This window comes from Spermophilus citellus (assembly GCF_964194105.1).
Source record: "Spermophilus citellus genome assembly, chromosome: 5".
Lineage (NCBI taxonomy): Eukaryota > Metazoa > Chordata > Mammalia > Rodentia > Sciuridae > Spermophilus > Spermophilus citellus.
In genome coordinates this window covers 117,143,238-117,169,512 of record NC_138186.1, presented here as the reverse complement: position 1 = coordinate 117,169,512, position 26,275 = coordinate 117,143,238, and the positions used below count along the sequence as shown (strand labels likewise).

The window sequence follows — 26,275 nt, the reverse complement described above, 5'->3', positions numbered from 1 at the left end:
TCTCTCCTCTATTATTTAGTATAATTTTTTAAAACCACAGTCTTGTAAGTTACCACACAAGAATGGAAACCAAATAGTTTGCTAATTTGTTGAGTATCTTTGAGGTTTTCATTGTATCACTTAAATTCTTATATACTATTGGTAAATTCAAAACTTTCTCTCCTTTTTCAGCTACACTATAGCTGAAAAAGAAACCAGATTGTATTCATATTCATTTTATATTATGAGGAAATTAACTTATCAAAACATTGCACCATGATAACCTAGTAGTGTGTAATCTTAAATTATGTCAGACTTGATTTGCATATAAGAGTTTCTTAAACATTTGTTGCAAGGTTCTCTGTATATGCCATGATAAGACATTATCAAGACATTCTGGGAGATTCTCCTATTAATACCGAAAGACCCTGAGAGCAACATGCCTCAGGGTGTTAGAGGACCTCTGTATTATCTTTCCACAAACAGAAGAAACCAAAAGTGGCTGTTATAAAATTGTTCACCTTTCTAGGTAATTCTAGTGAAGACCTCTAGAGAAGAGCCATTTTCAGCCAGTGAGCTAGTTAGTAGTTACCATTAGAGGTCTGAGCTGGTTAGCTGGAAAACCTTTCCAGAACAGCAAGAGATTGAGAGCTGGAGCCCATCCTTGACTTAGTTTTGTGGGAACCCTGGGACGGATAAATACCAAGAAATGTTTCCAACAACTTTCATTACTTTTCTGAAAACAGAATACACTTTTAAAAGTCAACATTGACAGCAAGCAGATGCAAATTTTTCGATGTGAAAGTGCCCTTTGACCTTTAATAGATGATATTTTCCAAAAATATCAGTTAAGAAGGGTTTCTTTTCTCTTAAAAATTACTAAGTGGAAATCTGTTAGAACATTCATTTTGCTTTAGGAAGGAAATAAAATAATGAATCTCAATATAATCATGATTATTTATAGTCATAATCAAGTAATTTGACAAAGGAGTGCAACACGACAGTGGTGTAGCTTCCTGATTTCAAGGTTACTTTCATACTTTAAAAAAGTATTTAAATCAATTTAGGAGATGTGGCTATGCAAAAATTAGTACAGAAAAAATGAAGTTATAAGTATATATAGTATGTAAAATATGCTCTAATTTTATTTTTTAATGTTTTTATTTGTTTTAATTAGTCATACATGACAGTAGAATGCATTCATGCACTTTGATATATCATACATAAATGGGATATAATTTCACATTTTTCTGAGTGTACATGTTGTAGAATCATATTGGTTATGCAGTCACATGTATACATAAAGTAATTATGTCTGTTTCATTTTGCTATCTTTCCTATCCCCATCCCCTTCCCTACCCTCCCTTCACTTCCCTCTACCTAATCTAAGGTAACCCTATTCTTCTCTAGATGGGCCCTCTGCCCCACCCCCACCTTATTGTGAATTAACATCCGCATATTAGAGATAACATTCTGCCTTTGGTTTTGGGGATGGCTTATTTCACTTACCATGATTTTCTCCAACTCTATCCATTTACTGGCAAAGGCCATAATTTCATTTTTCTGTAAAACTGAGTAATATTCCATTGAATATGTACAGTCTTCACTTTTATGGGAAAAACTTGAAGTAATAGAATATTTAAAAACTCATATTTTGTTTCACTGTCAAATGATTATTCTATTGAGTTTTAAACAATATTTCTTTTTTAAGGGAGCTGGGAAGACAACATTAGCCAATCAGATAGCACAGACATGGAAATGTGTTCGTGTTGAAGGTAATTTTATCTTTTTTTCCCCAATATTTTATTTTGAAAACTTTCAAATATGCATGAAATGGAAAGAACTGTGCAACAAACACCCATATACCTGTCCACTCACCATCTATATTCCACAATTAACATCTTGCCATATTTCCTTTATTGGACATCTGTCTACCTTTAACACAGTAAGCATTTTAACACAGTAAGCATTAGCTTTATAATAGAGCAATCCAGTCATGTTTTGACCGATTACTACTAGTTTTGTTTATATAATTTAGGAGTATATGGAATGTCCTTGACTCCATTCTTACTGTCCCCAATTCTCTAACTTTATAATTTAGAGCTATTTGTGATATGTGTGTTTTTAGTGTCTTCTTACAAAAGACAAGAAGAGAAGGAACTCTCAAAGCTTTTCTTGGGAGCACTTTCCAGATTACCTTCAATGATAAATTTTATTTTTATGTATAAGATTTCTTACATTTTTTACAATATATGACAATAGATTGATACACACACACATACACACACACACACACACACACACACACACATCCACATCAATGAAACTATTTATGTCCTATTAGAAAAATAAGGAAAAGAATGAACAGGAAACTTATAAAAGTAGAACTAGGCGGTATAAGAAAAAGTTTAACCTTACTGTTATTCAAAGAGATACTAATTAAAACAGTGATCCATATTTGCCTATCAAATTGTCGGTGACTCTTTAAAATTATTACAATTATAATTGGCAAAGGTGCTGTGGAATGGGAAGTCTATAGGCTCTTTGTAAAAACTGAGATCTGGTACAATGTTTTCAAGAACAATTTGGTAACCTATAACAGAGAGAGATCTTTGATAATTTTTCCTCTGGTTTTTTTTTATCAAAAATTTTATTTCTGAGGCTGGGGGATAGCTCAGCAGCAGAGTATTTCCTAGGATGTGTGAAGCCCCAGGTTTGATTCCTAGCACACACACACACACACACACACACACACACACACAAATTCACTTCTAGGAAATCTTGAAGAAAACCAAACATCCCATAGACTCTTTAATGACTAGTGACACAATTAAGCTCCTGAGTCTCCCCTCAGTCTCATTTCTCACTTTAACATTTCTTGATGCATACTTCCCTTTTATACAACCAGTGTGCAAAATTAATGAGTTCTGGATATAACTGAATGATTACAAAAGAATCTGGACTAATAACTTAAATGTATACTTTTATATGACACATTGTAATGCACAAATCACTGTCATATATACCACCTCATTTCATCCTTGCATTATCTTCTGTACAACACAGGGCACATGGATCTAAGATACAGAGATGTTTAAGAAGTTAACTCCCCAATACTCTTTAACATGCAGAGGGGAGAAGTAAGTTCTCTAGAGAATACATTCTGCTGGGGATATATCTCAGTTGGTAGAGTGCCTGCCTCACATGCACAAGGTCCTGGGTTAAATCCGAAGAAGGAGAAGGAGAAGGAGAAGGAGAAGGAGAGGGAGGGGGAGGGGGAGGGGGAGGGGGAGGGGGAGAAAAAGAAAGAAAGAAAGAAAGAAAGAAAGAAAGAAAGAAAGAAAGAAAGAAAGAAAGAAAAAGAAAGAAAGAGAGAGAGAGAATATATTCTGCTGCCTCTACTTTGGTTAGGCCTAAATAACATAATGTGCACAAATATGCTTTGTGAATTCTAAAGTGCTATACAAATATTAACCTTTGATATCAATTAGAAGATACTCAAATGTGTTTCTTATTTTGGCAATCATAATACCAACTTATGCTAATATTTTGAATTCATGTTTTAGCTTTACCTATTTTGGAGGAAATGATTGCTACTGAATCTGAATCAGGAGCTATGGTAAGCAAAACTAAATTTCCAAGTTACTATGATTACTATAAAAAAGTCTGCACCACAGACATATTATACAGTAGTGAACTATATCTGTCCTTGTTCTTAGCTGCGGTCAATGCTGATCAGTGGTAACAGCATTCCAGATGAACTTGTCACAAAGCTAATGTTGGAGAAGCTCAACTCCTCAGAAGTCTCTCACTTTGGTATGTTGAGGCACAAATAATTTCTGGGGTTGCTCTTTCTTTTGTCTTAGCACAGGAAACTTAGTGTCTGTAGCCAATTGAGAAACTCAGAGTTTTATTTGCTTGTTTATTTGTTTTTATTCCCCATATTCTACATTTGTAAAAATAATAGCAATAATAATAAGTTTACATGCCCAATCTTATTTAATATTGTGCAGTCTAACAAAGCATCAAAAAATGTGCTGTAGCCAGTCTGGCAATGCCTCTAGCCTCTGCTTCCCGCTTTTCTGTTCACCCTGAATCTTCTCTCCATGTCCTCCTGTCCATGGTTGGGTTTCTCTGCATTAGTCCACATTTGCAAAGCAAGAATGGAAACTGGAATGGCACCAGCTTGCCCTCTGGCTCCAGGTATTGGAACTTCATGCAATCTGCTCTGAGTGTGGAATGGAAAAATCCCCCTCTATTTAAATGCATGCTGAGCAAAGACTTTGTGTCTAAAATTTCTCATGGCAAAGACCACTGAAGATTAGGGATTAAGTTTAGATTGATTAAAAGAGAAAACTCTAAGACATTTGCAAAATAAAAGAAGAAGAAGAAAGATGAGCTTAGGAAAAAATAATCCACTGAAATAGATTTGTTGAACGAAAGAAGGAAAGGAAAATTTATTCTATTTTAGGAGGAAAAGTCTTAAAGGACATCCAGGCAAAGCTCTAATGGCAGGACAGACTGGGAATATAAAACAGAAAGCTTTCAGTAAGTTATGAGAGGACATTATAGCTATTAAGAATACAGAGAGAAAAATAAAGCTCTGTAAAGTAAAAATCATGACTGCCAAAGCAAATCAATAATGGAAACAGCAAAAGCAGCTTTGTCAAAACAAACTACAAATCTACTGAGTGTATCTACAGACAGAGTTCTCTCCACATCAATAATATGAATGTGTAGATGATGTACAGAATGAACTGTACCTATCCATACAAAAATCTCTACCATGTATAGGTTATATATGTTAATAATTATAATTAGAAAATTTAGAAAAATAGGAATGGAGCTGGGAATGAGGTGTTCCTCTACTGTTTGAAGCTGTTTGTATTTAACTATACTAAGTAAAAATTTTTAAGTTTAAAAATAGAATCTCATGTAAAGAATTGAAATGAGCAAAAATAAGAGGGACTATTGGCTTATGAGAAATATTTAATTGTGATAATTGTGAAGTTGACTTCCCTCTCTTACTGATCTTAAGCCCTAAATAAATAGAATAAGCTCCATTTTTAAAAACCTTGTATTATAAGTTATATAACATAGGGATTATAAATATATTATTGTATAAATAGTTACCATTTATTTATAAACTGTCTATGTCTATACTTCATCAGTGATAAAGAGGGTGAATTGGGGAAAATACCCAGATTGTAGGAGATTAGAAAAGTGAAATGACAAAAAGGATAATCATGGAATTCAAAATTAGATAAATAAATGACCTCCAAAAGCATAGTAACTGAAACTGTATCATACATATATGTATATAAGTGAATATTTGTTTATACTTTACTCACCTCTTGAAAATTGTAGAGTAGTTTAATGGCTACAAAAAATCTGGCTTAAATTACAAACACTGGCAATAGGATAAAAGGAAAATTAAAAAGAGAAACTTAATTGTGTCATTCACAGTTCATAAATTTTAAAAATCCTTACTAGGGAAAAGTCAAAGCAAAAGCACACAGAAGTTTTGATATAAAGATCACACATACACAAAAGAGTCTATCACCCTGCTTTCACAAGACAACTCTTATCTAATCTTGTTGCATCTATATCTCTGTCTACTCCTCTCTCCCAACCTATTTTCATTTTGAAGCTAATCCATATTATATCAGTTCATTCATAAATTTTTCAGTATGTGACTCTTAAAGATAAGGACTCTTAAACTTATTACCACTTAACCATCATCACCCCTAAAAAAATTAATAATATTTCTTGGACACTATCAACTAACCAGTCTGGTCAAATTCCACTAATTGCCTTTGAGATTTTTTTTTTAAGAGTATTTGTGGCACAGGTAGGAGCAAGATCCAACCAGGCTTCACATATTGTAACTGATTAATTGATTGGTATGTTTCAAATCTCTTTTAATCTTTAAGGTTTTCCTTACCTCTTACCTCTTTCTATTTTTTCATGTTTCCTTTGTTGAAAAAAAATAGTTATTTGCTTTGTAGAGTTTTCCACACTATGGGTTTGTCTGATTGCATCATCTTGTATCATTTAATTGATTTATGTGTCTTAGGAGCTGGCACAGTAGGAATGGTAGAAATTATTTCTTCAGTTTGAGCATCACACTCTCACCATTTGCTTTCATAGCCATATTCTAGGTATGCACAACGGGCTCATTTAAAGGCTGCTATGAAGACAGGACCTAGAGCCCTTTCTGTCCAGTTTTCTCTTACCCTGTCACATTCCCAAAGGAATTTTTTGGGAACCTTAGCACTCTGCTAAACACAGTTTGAAAGTCTCCTCAAATTCTCATTAAGGATTCTCATTCTGGTGTTAGATCTTAACCAGTAGCCCGGTAGAAGGTAGATGTAAAATTGGAAGTAAAGTGATTTTGAAACAAATATATGACCTGAGTCAGGGGACAGGCAAGGCTAGAAATAGATAACCAAAATTCCTAGAGAGATGTGTGCTTCCAGGGACACTATAGTAAAGCATTGCCAAATTCAATCTGATTTTTTTCTGTACCAGCACCCTTCTATATTTGGAGCTTCCATTACTACAAAGAACCTACACAATCTATAATCTTTTTATTAACAGTCCATCATGCTGTGTTGGCTGTCAACCAAAATCAGCTTCTTGGAATAACTTCCTCACCCAAGAGAAGAAAAAAAAAAAAGTACAGTCTATGCTTGAGGATCCAGAAAATCCCCTCTCTGCTACTTGCTTCTATATTCTGGAAAAATTCATTTTCCCCAGTGAATGATGATTAGCTCTAGTCTAGACACTCCAGGTGTACAACATTTTAGATGGTCTTGCAAGTTATTGGTCACCAGTGTGTCCATTTATGCTGGCCTGAGGTTTAGTGAATAGCAAGGCTGGCTGGACACAAAGCTGTCTGATGTCTCTGTATCTCTCATCACTTCAATCTGAAAGCAGTAGCCTGCCGCTGTCAGTTTATGGAACTAGGAAATACCTCCTGCTTCCCACTGTGCCAAGAAATGTGGACAGAGTTAAAATGTGGGTCTGGTCCATCTGATTTCACCTGAGTGGTGGACTAGACAGTATTTCAGCTTTCTCTGATGTAGGCCAGATAGTACCTACAAAGTGCCTACTATGCCTGTGCTAGTACATGCATGGAGTCCACCATCCCTCCATCTTCAGCATGGAAGGGCAAGGCTTTGGTAAATGCTCTCAAGGAAGTGTGGGCAGTGATGGGGGGAGTTCATCATCTGTGTTTCCATCTTCACATATGTCTCTGAGATTAGAGAAATTGACAGTAGGCTCCTCGGCTCTGGTTATTTACTTGTTGTATTCCTCTGAGATCCTTCCAGAACTGGGTCTAGAGGACTAAGAAATCCCACTTTACATCTGCAGTGGTGAGTCAATCTTAAATGCTATAACCGTCTCTCCCACACCTCCTCCCACAACCCAACCACATTGCTTTCAAGAAAATACATGAAGAAAATCCAGCATCACATAGCTATGTAGCTAGAAAAAGGAAGTGTTTAATTGACTTTGAAATAACTGTGAATATTCTTAATCCTACATTAAAACTCAACAACTGGAAGGATTTTTAAAGGTTAATTATATTGTATCATTTGAAACTACATCAGCAAATTTTTCAAACTTGGTTACATTAAAATCCCTGGTTTACCTTGCACTTGCTATGAGTCTCTTTCCTATCCATGATTTTATAGCCTATGAATTAGTCATTTATAAAATTCGTGTTTACTGAATTATGCAGATCTCCAAAATGTTAACAGTTCATTATACAATATCAAAAAAAATCACATTTGTTAATGTCACCACCAATCTTATCAGAAAAATGTAAGAATTACATTGCCTAAGCTGTTAAGCTTAGGCAGTGGAAACAAGTTTTCCAAAATTCAAATTTTCACTTAAATTTTATGCTTGGAAACAACCACTATCAGTTGTTGTCCCTGAAGTAAGAGACATACTTCATTTACTTTTTATAAGATTTTTGCCAAATATCCAAGGCTTAAATGTAATTTGTCAGTTGTTCTTCCAAGAAAAAAAATATTCATAAAAATAGCAAAAATGTAAGTCTAAGTCCATGAATTTCCATTGAAGGAATTGAGACTTTATTGTTAAGAGAAAATGTTATGAGGAAGTGACATAATTAAAGAAATATATTTATTTATTGTAGGGGTGGTAAACAGGGTGAATGTCATTGAGATTTAGGCTTCTGGGCAGGAGTACAAGCCAATAGATGTGCTAAGCCAAAATATATTCTGTTCTGTTCCATTCTTTAAACTTAATGGTGGATGCATAGGTATTATATTACTTCCTATAAATTATATACTAAATTATATTATGAAATATTTAATAAAGAAAATAATATGTCATGAAACCCTTATAATATACCTTTACCTTTCATGATATGAGCCTTCCTAACATGAGTTAAAGGAATTACTAGCATGGAATTTCCTTCCCTAGGCATCTCATCTGTCTGAATAAATTGACTTGAAATTTTTAAAGATGTCACTTCCTAGCCCATTAATTTCTTTTTTATTATCAGAAAACCATTTTTCATAGTTATACTTCATGTGGCAATAACCATAGCTGTTCCTTCAAAATTTTTGACAGATAACTTTATGACCTGGTTTATATTAATCAATAGCTATATGATATTTTATAAAGTAATAATAAGAAATCCATACTCTCACATATTAATATTATAAATTTTTAAAATTTTATTTTTCAGGTTATATTGTCACTGAAATACCATCACTTTCAGAGGATGCCATGACGGTTTTGCAGCAAGTAGAATTAATTAAAAATTTAAAATTGAAGCCTGATATTATAATCAATATTAGGGTAAGAATATTAGTTGTTTTTTTCTTTAGTATAGAAAATCTTGATAGTACTTAATTCAAAGAATGTTTTCAAAATTTATAGATCAGTCACAGACTGAATTTCTCACACTCCTGTCTTTTTGTTCCTTCAACTGCATCCATATGAACCACTTCCTCGATTCTTCACTAGGCTTAACCACGGCCACCCTTTGAGCCAGTTCAGGCATCATCTCTTCAGAACATTCCCTGACACACACCCTCCCTACCTCCTGCACCACCATGCACCTTATGTAGCACAGAGGAGAGTTAAATGCTTCTCTGATAACCATTCATTTACTTTCCTATTTTATCCACTTCACTGTAAATGTTCATTTTTTTTCTTAGATTCTCTTATTTAAAGGTAGAAAAAACATGTTTTATTCTTGTAAACATCAACTAGCACACTATGTGCTACCTAGTGTCTCTAAATAAGTTTACTATTTAAATAAGATGTAACAACAAAGGACTTGAATGGTAAATGCTAAAGAACACTGCTAAGTTGATTAAGGCTGATCCTTTCCCTGTTTTTCCTTTATTAACCATTGGAACTTGGTAGGTCACATTTAGAAGTCTCAGTTTTCTGTTCACAAAGATGACAATAGCTGCCTCATGGGGTCATGGTAGGAATTCACTGAGATGCTCTCTACTTGTTTATATGAAAATGAAGTAAAGCTTTTGTATTCAGACTCCTGCCTGGCCCCCCAAAGGGTTTATGACAGTTGAAAATAAAAAAGATGGTTGTCAGCTCAGATGTTGGGACCCTGTGGAGTGCCAGGCTCAGCTGTAAGAGAAAGATTATCTTGCAGTGGAGTATGGTATAAGGACAGTCCCAGCCCCAGCTCATGACCAGAGGCCCAACTCCTGAGCAGACTTGAGAATGACATACATGTGACCATGTGCATAGTGGAGAGAGGAGATCTCAACTAAATAAAATCAAATATAAAGTCAAAACCAAGGAAAATACAGATTAAATAGGAAATTAAAACCTTGTGGAAAGAAAGCACAAAGATACACAGGACAGAAGGCCCCAAATGCTCACTAAATTTGAATAATAAATCTGGTTCCAAATTTGAGAAACTGAAGTAAAAAGGGAAATGTGACCAGTTATTAAAAATCGCCAGTGAAAAGATAAGCCGTTTCTCAGAAAAAAACAAAACTTCCATTGAAAGTGAGAGAAATGGTTTACTTAGGTTCTAATGTGAGACCACTTAATGTAGTCAATGACACCTTTAACCCATTGTGTTGTAAGTGGCATACTGAATGTGCAGTTTCCACAGAGAAACCAGATTATAATTAGAGAGTTTGAGTGATATACAACTCAGCACAACACACACTTCTCTGACCATGTGTTTCTACTTGGGGATAAGTCTGGAATTTCTAGAACAAAAGTTCTAGAATTATTTATTTGCTATAAATGATAGTTTGGATAATAGAAATTTAAAGGTTGAACTAGAATAGGCAATTTTTCAGATCCTTCCCATTCATAACTGGCACCCAGTTATCAGGGCTGCAAGGCCCTCTAGGTGACTAATGCCTGCTAAAATTCTTAGCCTGGGTTTCATGAGCCCTAAACATTCAGGAGCCTCCTGAAATTATATGCAAAATTTTTTGTGTATGTGCATTTTCCTAAAGCAAAAGTCTATGGCTTTTATCATATTCTAAAGGGACCTGTGCTACAAAAATTGGTTAAGGTACAGCAATCTACTAGAGCAGTGGTTTTCAGAGCCAGCAGCAGCAATACCCAGAAGCTTGTTAGAAATGCAAGTTCTCAAGCCCCATCTCAGAACGAAGAACCAGAAACTGAGGGGGTGGCACCCAGTTATCAGGGCTGCAAGGCCCTCTAGGTGTCTAATACCTGCTAAAGTTTGGGGACCCCTGCTCTGGGGCACATCCTTTAGCCTCCTCCTCTTATTTGTCACCTCCTCCAAGTGAAAACAGGAGACAGCTGAAGGTGACAGTCTTTGCCAAGAACCCAGAATGTGAGGACTCTGGGTTGTAAATTCACAAGTTTTTAAAATGACCAAATGGGTTGAAGTCCTTTTGGTGAAAACTTAAGACTCCCAAATAAAAGCCTTGCATAAATAAGTAAACATCCCATCTCCACATGGAGGGGGCATGAATAAATCAGAAAATGATCAAGGAAGGTTCCACAGTTCCTTACTTCCTTTGTTTCTCAAAGCGTGATCAGCATCAGAATCACTGAGGATGTTCTTTCCAGGGCCTATCCTCACTCCAATCTTACTAAATTACAAGGGGGAGCAGATGTATCTATTTAGCAAGGTCTCCTAATGTTTGAGAATCTGCTATAGAATATCATCTAGACATTCGTTATCCTAGAAATCATCCAGAGCAGGATTTACAGCCCCACATTATTTTAATAAAGCATCCACAGAGCATGGAACACAACTCTGATAGAGCACACAAAAAGAAATCTATAGCCTATGGACTATATGAATCAGAAGGTCTCCGTGTGACATTGTGATATGAGACCAGTCTCTTAACCTGTCTGTGTTTTTCTGATCTGCAAAATGTCTTTAATCATAATATTCAATTACTTATTTTAAAGGATTAGTTTGAGAATTGAGAATTGAGTCAAACTGCACATATGAAAGCACTTTAAAACAAGAAATTTACTTATAGACTTTGGTTTGTGCTTTTTTTTTTTTTTTTTTAACTACATGAACTGTTTCCTCATTTTCAAAATTTAAAGGTTGAACTAGATAGGTGATCTTTCAGATACTTCCCATTCATTACTGGAATTTTATAAACTACTTTGACCATAAAGTTGTAAATGATCGTAAATACTAAAATATGTAAATATTCAAATACTAAAATAAAATATATGCATATTCCATTTTCCTCCATTACCAGCCTTTTCAAACTAATCTGAACCTTTGCAGACTAAACTGATTTTATATTCTATTTCTCTACTCTTTCTACTGTTCTTCTAATCCTCTTTCTTTAACTTAAAACTTCTGATATTTCTCACACATATGAATTTCAGTCAAAAATGTTGACATTGCATGAAAGTTGTATTTTGTGGTCACAATATTGCATTTGTCAGGTTTTTAAGGAATTTTTAACTTTATGTATTGAATAATATATAAATTAGGTATTAAATGCATATTCAAAATATTTTAGGTAACATAATAATGTTTTTCCTTAGTGCCCTGACTATGATATATGCCAAAGAATTTCTGGGCAAAGACAGCACTGTAATACAGGGTACGTATACACTAGAGATCAGTGGGATCCTGAAGTCATTGAGAGTCGTAGGAAAAAGAAGAAAGACACCCATAAAGAAGGAAAAACTGAAGAGGAAGGAGAAGAGGAAGAAGAGCAAGAGGAGGAAGAGGTAATGCCACAATAGGTCATTACTGTATGCTATATTTTAAAATTTTGCTATAAATAAATGATAGTTTGGATAATAGAAAACAGATACTGGAGAAAATTACATTTTTATTGAGTCTGGAGGACGTAAGTAAAACTATCTCCTGTTTTCAAGAACTATTAGAACATAAGCTTAAGGTCAAATTTAACCTTCCTGTCAGTATAGAAGTCCCTCTATTCTGAAAGCTAATATGCTTCATTTCATAGCAACGATAATTTGTCACCTTCTGTGTGTCAGTCAATCCAGCTAGAATAAGGAGTTAGGGCAATAAAAGACAAACTGTGATATGGGGAACAAAGTAGCCCAGCAGTAACTCAACTTGTGAAATGAACACAACTCTGATTCCAAACTCTGACAGAGCACATAAAAAGAAATCTATAGCCTAATTTCACATATACATGTTTTTTAAATAATCTTAAATACTACCAAACATAATGCAATAGAGCATGGAAAAAAATCTTTTACTATGACTTAAAGAGGAAAATTTGATAGTAAGAAATCTGTTAACAGATGGTGGACTAGCTTTGACCCACCAGGGTGGGAATGGGTCATAGTCTGCCAATCTATACTATAGTGAAATGTACCTGTGATTGACAGTTTCTGTTATGGCCTAGACTCTGTGAAGTCAAAGTTAACTTACAGATGGATACATTTCAAATAACTTGCAGACTTGTGCCTAACTTTTCAATCTTATTCAATGATTATTAATACCTGCACTTTGTAATTCTGCTGTTTCCCTTGCTGTGGGTTAAATACCTCTTTGACATATGTTCTTTCATTTAAAAATTGGTAGTACAATAAAGTCCATTTTAAAAAATAAAATAATCTATAATCTCATCTGTGCAAATAAGTCATTAGATAATAACCATAACCTATTTTAGACTGTTTTAAAGGAAAACCCCATAGTAGATAGGGATAAAAATTATATGATTTTAGCATGAATACAGTATACTATCACAGCCAACATGGCACTTATATGGTGGGATACAGGGGTCACAATTCATTGCAGGGTCCAAATGGGTTATGACAATTGGTGATGTCACCAGGAATATAATCAGGAAGAGTGAGGACTACTTTTAGGCTAGGACTGCACTGTCCACTATGGCAGCCACTCCCCCATGTGGCTGTTTTAGTTTAAATCAATTAAACTTATTTAAAACTTAACTTAGTTCTTTAGTACAACTAGCCACATTTCAAGTGCTCAGTAGTCAAATATGGCTCTGTCTTCCTAACTGGACAGTCCAGATAAGAATAATGCATTTTGTTTTCTTACTGTTTTTGAAATCTGGTGCATATTTTATACTTACAGCACTTTCCAATTTGCACTGACCAAATTTCAAATGCCAGATAGGTATGTGTAGTCAATAGCTATAACACTAGATCACATTAGCCTCGGTCCTTATCCTGCTCTATTTTCCTCATAGCATTTATACTTTCTGAAGTTTTGTTAAATTTTTTTACTAGCTTATAGCCTGTCTACCCCACTGAACATAAACTCTGTGAAAGCATGACTTTATCTCCAGTGCCAGTAACAGTGCTTAGCAGATAGTAGGTGCTTAATATGAAGTCGTAGTAACTAAGTGAATGAACACAAGCATGCTAGCAATGCCCTCTGCTAGAGAGAGACAAATGGTAGCATATTTTGAAAAAGACAGTGTTTACTGAATCACTTTGAAATGTATTACCCAAAGTTCAGTAATTTTAATTTTAGGAACTATTCTAGGGGAAATGTTAGTAATATAGAAATCTATCTACAAAGCTATTCATTGCAACATTATTTATAAAATTGTAAAATCTGAAACACTCTTGTTGACCTGTTATAGAGTCATGTTTAAATCATTTGAGGAAATGTTATTTTACCATTAAAATAATATTTAAAACAAATTATAATTATAAAATGGCCTCTATAGATAATGTGTTTCAAATTGTGTAAAATATGTACATGTATGCATTTATAAAAACTGAAAAGAATGACTAATTATGATACTAAGTGTGATATGGAACACTTGCTATGTGCCAGGACAAGGGCAGAGAACTTTCACAGTATTATTTACTCCCTCTGCTTTGATCTGTTCTTTCTCTAGAAATCTGTGAGGCTCTCTCCCTTCCTTGCAAATTCAACTCAGATGTCACTTTTGTGACCACCTGACATAAAATAGCACCTTCTCCCATCACTCTGCTTTATTTTTCTCATAGCATTTATATTTTCTGAAGTTCTGTTTATTTTTTTACTAGCTTATATCCTGTCTACCCCATGAACATAAACTCTATGAAGCATGACTCCAGTGCTTACCACTACTTGTCTTATATTTATTTGCTCACTGTGTTTACGCTGTCTCTCTCAGCTTCAACATGAGCTCTGTGAGCCCAGTGTTAAGATAGTTTTGTTCACTGTTGTATCTCAAGTTCCCAGAATAGTGCTTGGAATAAAGTAAGCACTCAAATGTTTACTGAATATTGAAGGAAGAAATGAGTGAACTACAAGCTAGAGTATTCTAAGAAACTCCAGTTTCTATTTTGTCTTAAAAAATCTGACATTCACCCCCAATCTTCCTTATTAACAGGGGAGGAAAAAGTAATTAGTAAGTATCCAAGTCAGTCTAATGCTTTGTTTCATCTAATGAAGACCCCGAAGAATGTTCAGTCTCTCTTTTCCCCCTCATCAGTCTAAATGCTTTATTGAAACTAAACACATAATACATAACAATGAGATTATGAAAATACAGCAGTCAACCTAGTCCTCATAGTTCCTTTGGCTGGTTGAGGCAGCTCAGTGATTTCAGTCTCTCTTAAATAAAACCCTCTGTCTCTAATCTTCCCCTTCCCCCTGCTTCTCACTCTAGGTAGGCAAAGGAGGAGGGATGTGGCTTAAGAGTTCATTAATCACTGACTTAAAGATAGTTTGTGCTTCTTTTTTTCTTTTCCATTTAGGCGTTTATTGCTGAAATGCAGATGGCAGCTGAAATTCATCATCATCTAGTTCAGAGGCCTGAGGATTATTTGGAAAATGTCGAAAATATTATTCAACTTTATAAGGAAACAATCCTTAATTGTTTAGAAGTAAGAACAAGATAAAAATAGGATTATTTGGTATTTGTCCCTGTTAAATAGTTTTCTCCCAACTTCATCTTCATGTACTATCATTTGATTCTCCTCGTGAACTTGGTTTAAAGCTATTAGATAATGGCTTCCTTCCCATAGGCTGTTTCCCACAACCATTTTATTTTACCCTTACAAACAACTCTGTTGTTGAAAAATGACTAATGAACTTCAAAAGTCACTAGGAAAAATTATGAATGGGGGCTAGAAAATTCTTATTAAGAGACTATGTTGTAAGAACATTTTCAATAAATAATTTATGGGTTCATCAAAACAAATAGTCACTTAACATGCATTTTTTATTCTAAAAGGAAGTGTTAATTAGGTTAAATTGCAATCTAAAAAATTGTTATCCCCAGATTGGTTTCCATGGTTATCTCAGGCACAGTTGATTATATGTAAACATGATTAAGACTATTACATAGAGTAGTAGAAAAGTTTTAATTAAAATAATTAGTATTCCAAAGTATGACTACTGAGATTACAATTATGTGGAAAATGTATTTTATATTTTCAAAATTAAAGGAAGACTGCCAAATATAATCATTTGTGTTGGACATTTAGTCAACAAATGTTTAATGATCTGGGCATGGTGGTGCACGCCTATAATCCCAGCACCTCAAGAAGCTGAGGCAGGAGGATCCTGAGTTCAAAGACAGCCTCAGCAAAAAGTGAGGCACTAAGCAACTCAGTGAGACCCTGTCTCTAAATAAAATACAAAATAGGGCTGGGGGTGTGGCTCAGTGGTCAAGTGCCCCTGAGTTCAATCCCCAGTATCAAAAAAAAAAAAAATTTATTGAACTTGAGTATTTGGGAAGATATTATGATAAACAACAAAACTATGAAAACAAATAAAAAACAATCCTAAAAATGTCTCTTCCCAATTGATAGAGACCTAAAATAATTTGTTTCATGTGGTTTATAATGCTTATATATTTTTAATATATATATTAAATATATATTTTAATATATATCAAATATATATATTTAATATATGATATATATATATATATATATATATAATTAGTTGTAGTTGGACATAATACCTGTATTTTATTTATTTATTTATTTTATGTGGTGCTGAGGATCAAACCCAGCACCTTGCACATGCTAGGCAAGCGCTCTACCACGGAGCCATAACCCCAGCCCTAATGTTTATATTTTTTAAGGACAAATGAGTGGATTATTTTATTTCTCATCATCTCTCTGCCAAAATTAGAAACAAATTATTTTCTTAGATATGGCTTTGATTCCTTCTTCTCTCTTCTTCTATTACCTGCCTTTAAAATGAAGCATAAACATTTCTTAAGAGTACATTACATGACTCTACATAATATAATTTCTTCCTTCAGTGAAAGTATCCAAAGTACTCCTTAAGTCACTAGCACTGAGTATGGAATAAAGCATACTGAGAATTAGATTCAAAATACTGGAAAACTATATTCATAGTGGAAAAAGGCAAAGGCAGTCTCTTCAAGAAGAGTTGCTAGGTCATTTATCCTTGTATCACCTATCCACAGTGCAGTGCCCCCAGTGTGGAAGTGATAAATGACTGACAGATGTTCAGTTGAACCAATGACAAGATTACAAAGAAGCCCAGTAGAGGAAGGAGACCAGTGAAAGGGAGGTGGAGAGAGTAAAGGCAGGTGCTAGGAAATTAAGTTGACCAAATTATGTTGTGTGCATGTGTAAATATGTAACAATGAATTCCACTAATATGTGTAATTGTAATGCACCAATAAAAAGTATCACAAATCACTGCCAATACCAATAAAAAGAAAGAAAAGAAAAAGGAAACCAGAAAGTCACTTCAATTCATTAAATGTAAAACTTCTGGAAAATCAATTAATCAAACTTCATTCAACGTTAAAAGAAACAAACTGAAAAATCTCCCCACTATTGTGGGCTGAACACCAGAAAACACTCTCAGTCCGAATTTTGTCGGAATTAGAGAGTCTTTTATTTAGTCAGCTGGGACTGCTCCCTGCAGGACCCAAACTGTCTCTGCCAGAAACAGCACTGGGTCCCAGTTCTATGGGGTTTATAAGAGGAAAAACCACATCCTCAAAAACATAGGTGCAAGCAAGCAGGAGACACAGGCTGAGAAATCCGTTAGCAGAGCAAAAACAGACAACCATGTTCTGGGTTCAAGCACATTTGTGGGCATATGAAGTATAGGAAAAAAAATTTTTTAACATCTTAGAAACAGCTTATATAACAGTTTCACATGGGAGTCATAAAAATTGAGTTACAATGGCTACATTATATTTATCTGTAACTATATTAACCTATGGGCTTATATTTATCACCTTACACTCCTCTATCTTATTTCTAACAACTTAAATCTTATGTCTTACAGTTACATTATTACTTCTTCTAATTTATAACTAGAGCAGCTTAACATTATTTATTCTATAACACTTATCACATAATCCTTTTATCCTATTTATTAATATTTCATAACCTACAATCTATAATTTATAATCTATAATCTATATTGATTAAACTCAGACCATAACACTATGATAAAATATTTAAAGCTATGATTTGATATATATAAAGACCATAAAAATGATTTTCTGAAAACCTGTAAGTTCATTCTGAAATAAATGGACAATAGATATGAGCAATTAACAAATGAAAGACAAAAGGGTAATAAGACACTAGAAAAAATGGTCAGTGTCACCTATAATTAAGAAATGCTCATCTAAATAATGAAATGTTATTTCCATAATCAAATTTTATTTTTTTATTATTTTTAAAAATATTTTTTTAATTGCAGTGGACACAATACCTTTATTTTACTGATGTGGTGCTGAGGATTGAATCCAGGGCTTCACACATGAGAGATGAGCCCTCCACTGCTGAGCCACAGCCCCAGCCCCTCCATAATCAAATTTTAAAAGATAAACAAATGATAAGAATTTCTCCTGCTAGCAAGTATATGATAAAGCACTCTTATGCTTTGTTAAAAGGAATGGAAATTAGTATGGCCCTTTTTGTTATTGTTTTGTTTTCTAAAAAAGAACACAACTTTTAAAACTTTAAAAATACTTAAAAACGCTTGGAAACAACTTGCTCAATATTATAAATTACACAACTGTCAAACAACAGAGGAACATATTAAATAAATTGTACTATAATCACAATATCTAATTTTATAAAACCATCAAAATTATATTGGTAGTGATCTTGTAAAAGTATAGAGAAAAGTTAATTTTGATGTTATGTGAAGAAGTAAGCTTCAAAGTTATATATATATATATATATATATATATATATATATATATATATATATATATTCTGGTCACAAACATGCAAAAGGATTTTCTCATGGAATAAATAAAAGATGACAGGAAAACAGTGGTAGTTACTTTGGGTAGCTGGATTAGAGACATTTTAGCCTTCTAATTTTTTTGTCTTTTAAATTTTCTATAAGAAAAGTGTGCCTTACAGTAACAAAAGTATGTTGTATTTTTAAATGATGCTAATATCTGTATGAAAAAAGTCCTTAATTTAAATTTTAATCACTCTTTTATTGTATCAAAACTAGATAGCAAAGCTACAAATATATACAGATAGACACCCAAAAACATTTTATATTGGGAAAGACTTTAAGGTGTCTGAATAGAGGAAAAGTAAAAAAAAAAAAAAAAAACAGAAAGCATATAAAATTCATGGTAAGGGGCTCTGCTGAGGTGTAATTCAATGATAAAGCACTTGGCTAACATGCACAAGGCCCTGGATTTGGTCCCTAGAACCATGAAACAAAATAAAATAAAATAAATTTGTAGTAAGAGGGCTAATTTGGGCTTTTGCAAAAGATGTCTTCAGCACAGAAAATAATGTGCATTATATCATGTTTGAGGTAAACAAAGTGAGCTTTTCAGATTTCTTCATAGTTATTAAGATTCTGATCTTGTATTCAATTTTCTTACAATCCTGATATATGTTTTCTTTTCTGTTGTCTACAGGAAGTAATGGCTGAACATAATCCCCAGTTTCTCATTGAGCTAGATGGAAATAAGCCACCAGAGGAGCTCTTTATGGTGAGTGCAATGTTCAATAAGAATATCTTACAGTTGGAAAATTTAAAAACCTTTTACAGTATTGTACTTACCTTAATACACATGAATAGATTTATATCTTAACACCATTAATTTTTTAAAATTTTGTTTTGGTACTTTAAAATTTAATGTTATTTTTATTTATCTGTTCATATTAAAATCAAACCTACATTTAATACTACACTCTATCTTAACCAGAAGGCCAGATGACATCAAAACCACATTTTGAATTTAAAAGGTCTGTTTGAGTGGGAAAAAAATAAAAGGTCTGTTTGGCCTCATGCTGTTGGCTCATACCTATAATTCCAATTGCTCAGGAGGTTGAGACAGGAGGATCACAAGTTCAAGGCCCTATGCAATTTATTTTTTTAAGAGTTTTTTTGTTTGTTTGTTCGTTTGTTTGGTTTTTAGTTGTAGATGGACACTATACCTTTATTTTTACTTATTTTATGTGGTGCTGAGGATGGAACCCAGGGCCTCACACATGCTAGGCAACCACTCTACCGCTGAGCTACAACTGCAGCCCAGCTCTATGCAATTTAGTGAGACTGTGTCTCAAAATAAAAAATAGAAAGGGCTGGGACTGTGGCTCAGTGGTAAAGTGCTCCTGGGTTCAATTCCTGGTATCAAATAAATAGAAGCTCTGTTTGAGGAACTACTATCTAGTCCCTCAAAGAAAATTAAATGGCAATCAATAAGCATCATTAAGATGCTTCATATCATTAGTCATTAAGGAAAAGTAAATCCCAACCTTAATAAGAAAACACTTCATACCCACTATTTAAAAAATTAGAGAGAAGGGGGATAATAATAACAAGTGCTGGTAAAGATGTAGAAAGAATGAAACCCCAAAAAGTAATAAAATCACACTAGCTATTTCTGGAATACATAATCAGTGTCTGGCATTATCATAAACTCCAAGGATATAAACGTGAAGGAGGGAAATGAGACCACATATAGTATCCAATATGTGGGGGGAAATAAATATTTAAATGGTGGTTTAATAAATAAGGTTATTGGAGCTCACAAAAGAAGAACAAAACCTAGTCTGGGAGGGCCACTGTCTGAAATCTCACTTATGATGAGTAAGAATTAGACCTCGAAGGCTAGGGGAGGGACAGGGAGCCAAACTCTTCCATGCTCGGGGAGAGTATGCAAAAATCCCAGGGGCAAGAAAGAGCAGGTGAATTGTACAACTGGAAATAGGAAGATGAGATAGGAGGAGTACAGTAGTGCAGAGACTCTAGAGCCAAGCAAGGGCTACACCAAGAAAAACCTGGGACTTAAGGAGTTAAGGCATTTAGGCCTCATTATGAGGGAGGTCATAGCCAGTGAAAGATTTGAAGCCAGAGAGTGAAAATGATCCTGTTTTCATTTAAGAACCATCACCCAGACTATAGAACAAGGGAAAAATGGGAGGAGAATCAAATTGAGGGTAGGAAGGCTAGTCCTGGCTTCTGCAGTCATCAGATAAAAGACAGTGGCCTAATCTAAGGTAGTGACCATAGGAATGAACAAAGGGGACAGATCTGAGACATATATAAGATGTCTGCTTGAAGAACTTAGTGAGTCACTTAGCATAGGAGTTAGGGGAGACAGAAAAGTCAAAGATAACCCCCAGTTTTCGATTTGATCTCACTGGTGGCAATGGGGTAATAGTGCTCACGTGAAACCAAATCAAGGTGAAGCTCCTCACTTGGGATGTGCTCTTGCCAAGATCACCAGAGATCTCCTCTTAACCAAGCCAGTGGTCATTTTTCATCTAATTTAATCTAGAAGCACATTTGATACAACTGACCATGTCTTCCTGCTCTCTCCTTTCCATGGCTTCTTAGATTTCCCCTGCTTAATTGCTCCACTACTCCTTACTGGATATTCTAAATCTCTAATCTCTAGTGTTAGACCCCAGAGCTCACTTCTGTCCTCACCCCTTAGGAGACTTCATCCTAAGGACTTCAAATACTTCTCAATACTGGCATCTCTTAAATTAATATTTGCTGCAACTTGCATGGCCAAATGCTAGAAACTGGCAAGGAGTGATGGGAGATTAAGAAATACACACAAACACTTACAGAGAGAAAGCTGGGACCAGGTGGGACACCAACCTCCGATGGAAGAACAATGACCCAGAGCTAGCTCAGCATGTTATTATATAGGGTCTCACAATCAGTAAGTTAGTGCACATTGTTGTTTGTGTACTAAAATGTTACAGAACTAGAAACATTTTTGTAACTATTATACTGTTGCAGTGCTAGGAACAATCTGTTATTATCCTGCTGTATCCAGGAAGCCCATTGTCCAGAGTTTCTGCAAAGCAGGGAGGCTTGAAGGATGTAGTGCTTATTAAGATATTGTGGTCATATTGTTATGCTCAGAATTCTCTATCCCCAGCAGCTGGTATCTAGGCACAAGTTCAAGACTGTTATTGTACTGTACCTTTGCACAGAACTTCCTCAGGCAGGGCGTTACCGAAGCTCCTGGGCAATCTCATCCTGCACCTTTGCACAGAAAGTTCCCAGGGCAAAGCACTGCCAGAGCTCAAAGGCAGTCAAAAATCATGATCCAAGTCAGTACTCTCCATAAATATTATTATCCCACATCTTTCCCCTGAATTCCACACTGGTGTACTTGACTGCTGCTGAACTGCTACATATCCAGTTTGATGTCTAACAGTCAACATGTATAACATCTGCCCAAATGTGTTTCTCCCTCAGTTGCCTCTTTCAATACATGTCAGCACCATTCTTCCTACTGCTCTTCTCTTTTTTTTCCTCACATCCACATCCCATTCATCAGCATACACAGCAGATTTCTTCCTCAAAATACACCCAGAATTTTGTTTTCTACTTGGACACACTAGAGGACAGAAGGTCTAAGAGGCTTGGTTGAAAATTTCCAAGCTTATTAAAACCCCAGTCTTGTTGGGTGTGGTGGTGCACAACTGTAATTCTAGGGACTCAGGAGGCTGAGACAGGAGGATACAAGTTTGAGGCCAGCCTCAGCAACTCAGTGAGGCCCTAAGCAACTTAGCAAGACCATAGCTCAAAATAAAAAATAAAATCAAAAGGACTGGGGATTTAACTCAGTGGTAAATTCCCAGTACCATGTCCTCGCTGCAAAAATTATTTAAAACCCCAGTCTGAAATTGGTACCCTGCTACTTCTGCACACATCCTATTTGTGAAAGCAAGTTACAAGGAGAAGCTCAACATTAAGAGGGTAAAGAAGTATACTCTACCCAAAATTAACTAGGGAATTAATCAATGAAACAAGGGAAGGATGAATTGTGAATAACATAATCTTCCACAGACTACCACACACCAACATTATTTTTTTCTATCTCACCATCTCTCACCTCAGATTCTAGTTACTAGCCCATTGTTTTTCCAGTTTCTTCCACATAGTTAGTGTCTACATTAGTTTTCTAGGGTTACCATGATCTATCCTATGTCTTACCAACTGGATAGCTTCAAATGACAGAAACTTATTCTCTCACAGTTCCAGAGGCTGGAAGTCCAAACTCAAGATATTGTCTTGTTCCCTCTAAATCCTCTAGGGGAGGATCCATCATTGCCTCTCCCAGCTATGGTAGTCCCAGGTATTTCATGACTTATGGCAGTATTGCTCCCGTGTCTCCCTCCACCTTCACATGGCTTTCTTCCCTTTGTCTGAAGAGTTCCTATAGACCCAGACCTCTAGGGCCATGAATATTCAGGGACCATAGGGCAGAGTATCATGGGTTGAAATATGTTCCTCAAAAATATTAAAACCCTAACCTTAATACCTGTGAATATGACCTTATTTGGAAACAAGGTCTTTACATATTCAATCAAGTTGAGATCATGCATAATTAGGGTGGGCTCTATTTCAATATAGATTAGGACAAGAAATTCAGACACACAGAGAGAAGATGGCTATGTGACAACAGAGGCAAAGTTTGGAGTGATGCATAAACAAGTCAAGAAACACCAAAGATTGCCAGCAAACACCAGAAGCCAGGAAAAAGTGATCAAGGAGTATACCTGGAGGTTCAGAGGAAGCATGGCCTCCAATAATGAACCCATCACTTTTTCAGAATGTTTGAGACATTCAGATGTCAATGTATTCAAATGTTTGTTCTTATAATCCAGACAGTTATAGAACGACTCAAATATCTGAACCTAAAAAGAGCAGCTGTTGTGACCAAACTTCAGAGTTCAGAAGAAGAAATGAATGATATAACGGAAACTGTAAGTTACGTTTAACTGTTTGAAAATCTTTGTGTTCAATATGTGTTGTAATCTTAGTTTGTATCTTTACAAGGTCTAAAAGAAATTTCAGGATACCTTTTTTAAAATGGGAGTTGGGAAGAAAAAATAGTTTGGGGAAGAAGCTATAATATTAACACAATATTCTATTAGATAACTAACTATAACACAACAAGATTTTTGAAACAAAAACGGTCCAGGCCTGACGGTGCATGCCTGTAATCCCAGTGGCTCAGGAGACTGAGTCAGGTGGATCACAAGTTCAAATCCAGCCTCAGCAATTTAACAAGGCCCTAAGCAACTTTGTAAGACTGTGTCTCAAAATAAAACAAAAGGGTCCCATCATAAATAGATAGTTCTTGTGTGTTTTCAAGGACTTTGGATGAATATTCTTCAGCTAAAGGCAGGTAGTTTTTAGAGAATCAGTACAGCATAATGGTAATGTTTAAAGCAGCAATTTTTCAGCCCTGACTGCAGGGTGGATTCATCCAGGAAGCTTTTAAAATAAATCAGTGCCCAAAGCAGTTAAAATAGAATTTCTGGGATAGGAACCTGGCATTAAATCAAACAAAATAAAACAGGATATGACATCAATGCATATACAACAAAAGAAAAAAATAGATAAATTTGACTTCATTAAAATTAAAAGCTAGAGGCTGGGGTTGTGGATCAGTGGTAGAATGCTTGCCTAGCACGAGTGAGGCATGGGGTTCAATCCCCAGCACCACATAAAATAAATTAATTAATTAATTAATTAAGGGTATTGTGTCCATTTATAACTAAAACACATTTTTAAAAAATTAAAAGCTAGGATTCTGAACATGGCGGCGGGCGCAGAGAGATCAAGTCTCTGACCTCTTCAGCTGTGCAGGCATAGGGAGTCGTAAACAACCTAAATCTGTTTGCTCAGGATCACTAGGCAATGCTGAGCTGACGTGGATCTGGGGCAAACAGTCTGGGCCTCTCAGAACACACACTGAGCCCGGATCGGCTGAATTCAAGCTCCCGTTCGCCTGCTTCCCACAGACAAACAACTGTGACTCAGCACTAATCTATCCGGCTGAAACAACTGGTCAGCCCTTCTCATCCTACGGAGGTAAATGCCTACCGAGCCTTCATAGGTAGTGGCCACAGGTTTGAAATGGGGCTTGGGAGAGACAGTAAGGACCCACCCGTTGCATTGGTCGCCCAGCAAAGGGAAACGAACTGTCCCCATTTGCAAGAGATACCACCATGGCAGAGAACTGACGTCATCAGACTGCGGCGGAGGAGATAACTTCATTGAAACCTGCGGCTACAGCATCTAATAAATTTATAGGAGTAAACAGTAACTCATCAGTCAAACAGAACAAGAAGTAACATGAGAAGCTTCAAAAAGCAAGGAAGAAAAGGAGTACAAACAATGCAGGACAGCCTAAATATTCAGGAAGACCTAGAGTCATCAGAAAAATGGTCATATAAAGAACTCAAGGAACACCTTAGACAGATGGAATGGAACCTTAAAGAGGATACAAGACAGCAAATTCAAGCAGCAAAAGAACACATTGAGAATGAATTACATGAACAGATAAAAGAAGAAGTTAAGCATCTTTATCAGGAGATAGAGATTATAAAAAATAATCAAACAATAATTCTAGAAATGAAGGAAACGATAAGCAAAATTAAAAACTCAATTGAGAGTATCACTAACAGAGTGGAGCAAGTAGAAGCCAGAACGTCAGATAATGAAGACAAAATATATCATCTTGAAAAGAGTCTAGCCAACTCAGAAAGGCTGGTAAAAAGTCACGAGAAAAACATCCAAGAGTTATGGGATAACAAAAAAACCAAACTTACGAGTCATCGGGATAGAAGAAGGTACAGAGATTCAAACCAAGGGAATGAGTAACCTGCTGAATGAAATAATTACAGAAAACTTTCCAGAAATAAAAAAGGAAACAGATATACAAATTGAAGATGCATACAGGACACTGAGCACACAAAATCACAGTAGACCAATGCCAAGACACATTGTTATGAAGATATCCAATATACAGAACAAAGAGAAAATATTAAAAGCTACAAGAGAAAGGAGTCAGATTACATTCAGGGGTAAACCAATAAGGTTAACAACAGATTTTTCATCACAGACACTGAAAACAGGAAGGTCATGGAACAATGTATTTCAAACACTGAAAGACAATGGATGCCAACCAAGAATTCTGTATCCAGCAAAATTAAGCTTCAGGTATGACAACGAAATAAAAATCTTTCATGATAAACAAAAGTTAAAAGAATTTGCAGCCAGAAAACCAGCATTGCAAAGCATCTTGAGCAAAACACTACGCGAGGAAGAAATGAAAAACAATAACCAAAACCATCAGTAGGAAGTGCCTCGGTAAAGACAGAGGGCGAGGGGAAAGATAATCATGGAGAAACAAACTAAATTTTTTAAAAAAAGGATAAATAATCAAACATGGATGGAAGTACAAACCATATATCAATAGTAACTCTGAATGTTAATGGCTTAAACTCTCCAATAAAGCGACATAGGCTAGTATCATGGATTAAAAAAACAAATCCAACAATATGCTGCCTCCAGGAGACACATCTGATTGGAAAAGACATACACAGGCTGAAGGTGAAAGGATGGGAA

At 35.3% G+C, this 26,275-nt stretch overlaps 1 protein-coding gene across 1 annotated transcript in view; it reads left to right on the top strand.

Moving 5' to 3' along the window:
* The window catches only part of AK9 (adenylate kinase 9), a gene marked incomplete at its 3' end in the record, with an annotated part of 141,143 nt that overhangs the window by 8,727 nt on the left and 106,141 nt on the right, over positions 1–26,275 (top strand). The window contains exons 3-10 of the mRNA XM_081295818.1: positions 1,691–1,754; positions 3,546–3,598; positions 3,699–3,795; positions 8,708–8,820; positions 12,004–12,192; positions 15,160–15,288; positions 19,302–19,376; positions 23,524–23,622. Coding sequence (XP_081151944.1) covers positions 1,691–1,754; positions 3,546–3,598; positions 3,699–3,795; positions 8,708–8,820; positions 12,004–12,192; positions 15,160–15,288; positions 19,302–19,376; positions 23,524–23,622 — 819 coding nt within the window. The remainder of the gene's footprint in view (positions 1–1,690; positions 1,755–3,545; positions 3,599–3,698; positions 3,796–8,707; positions 8,821–12,003; positions 12,193–15,159; positions 15,289–19,301; positions 19,377–23,523; positions 23,623–26,275) is intronic.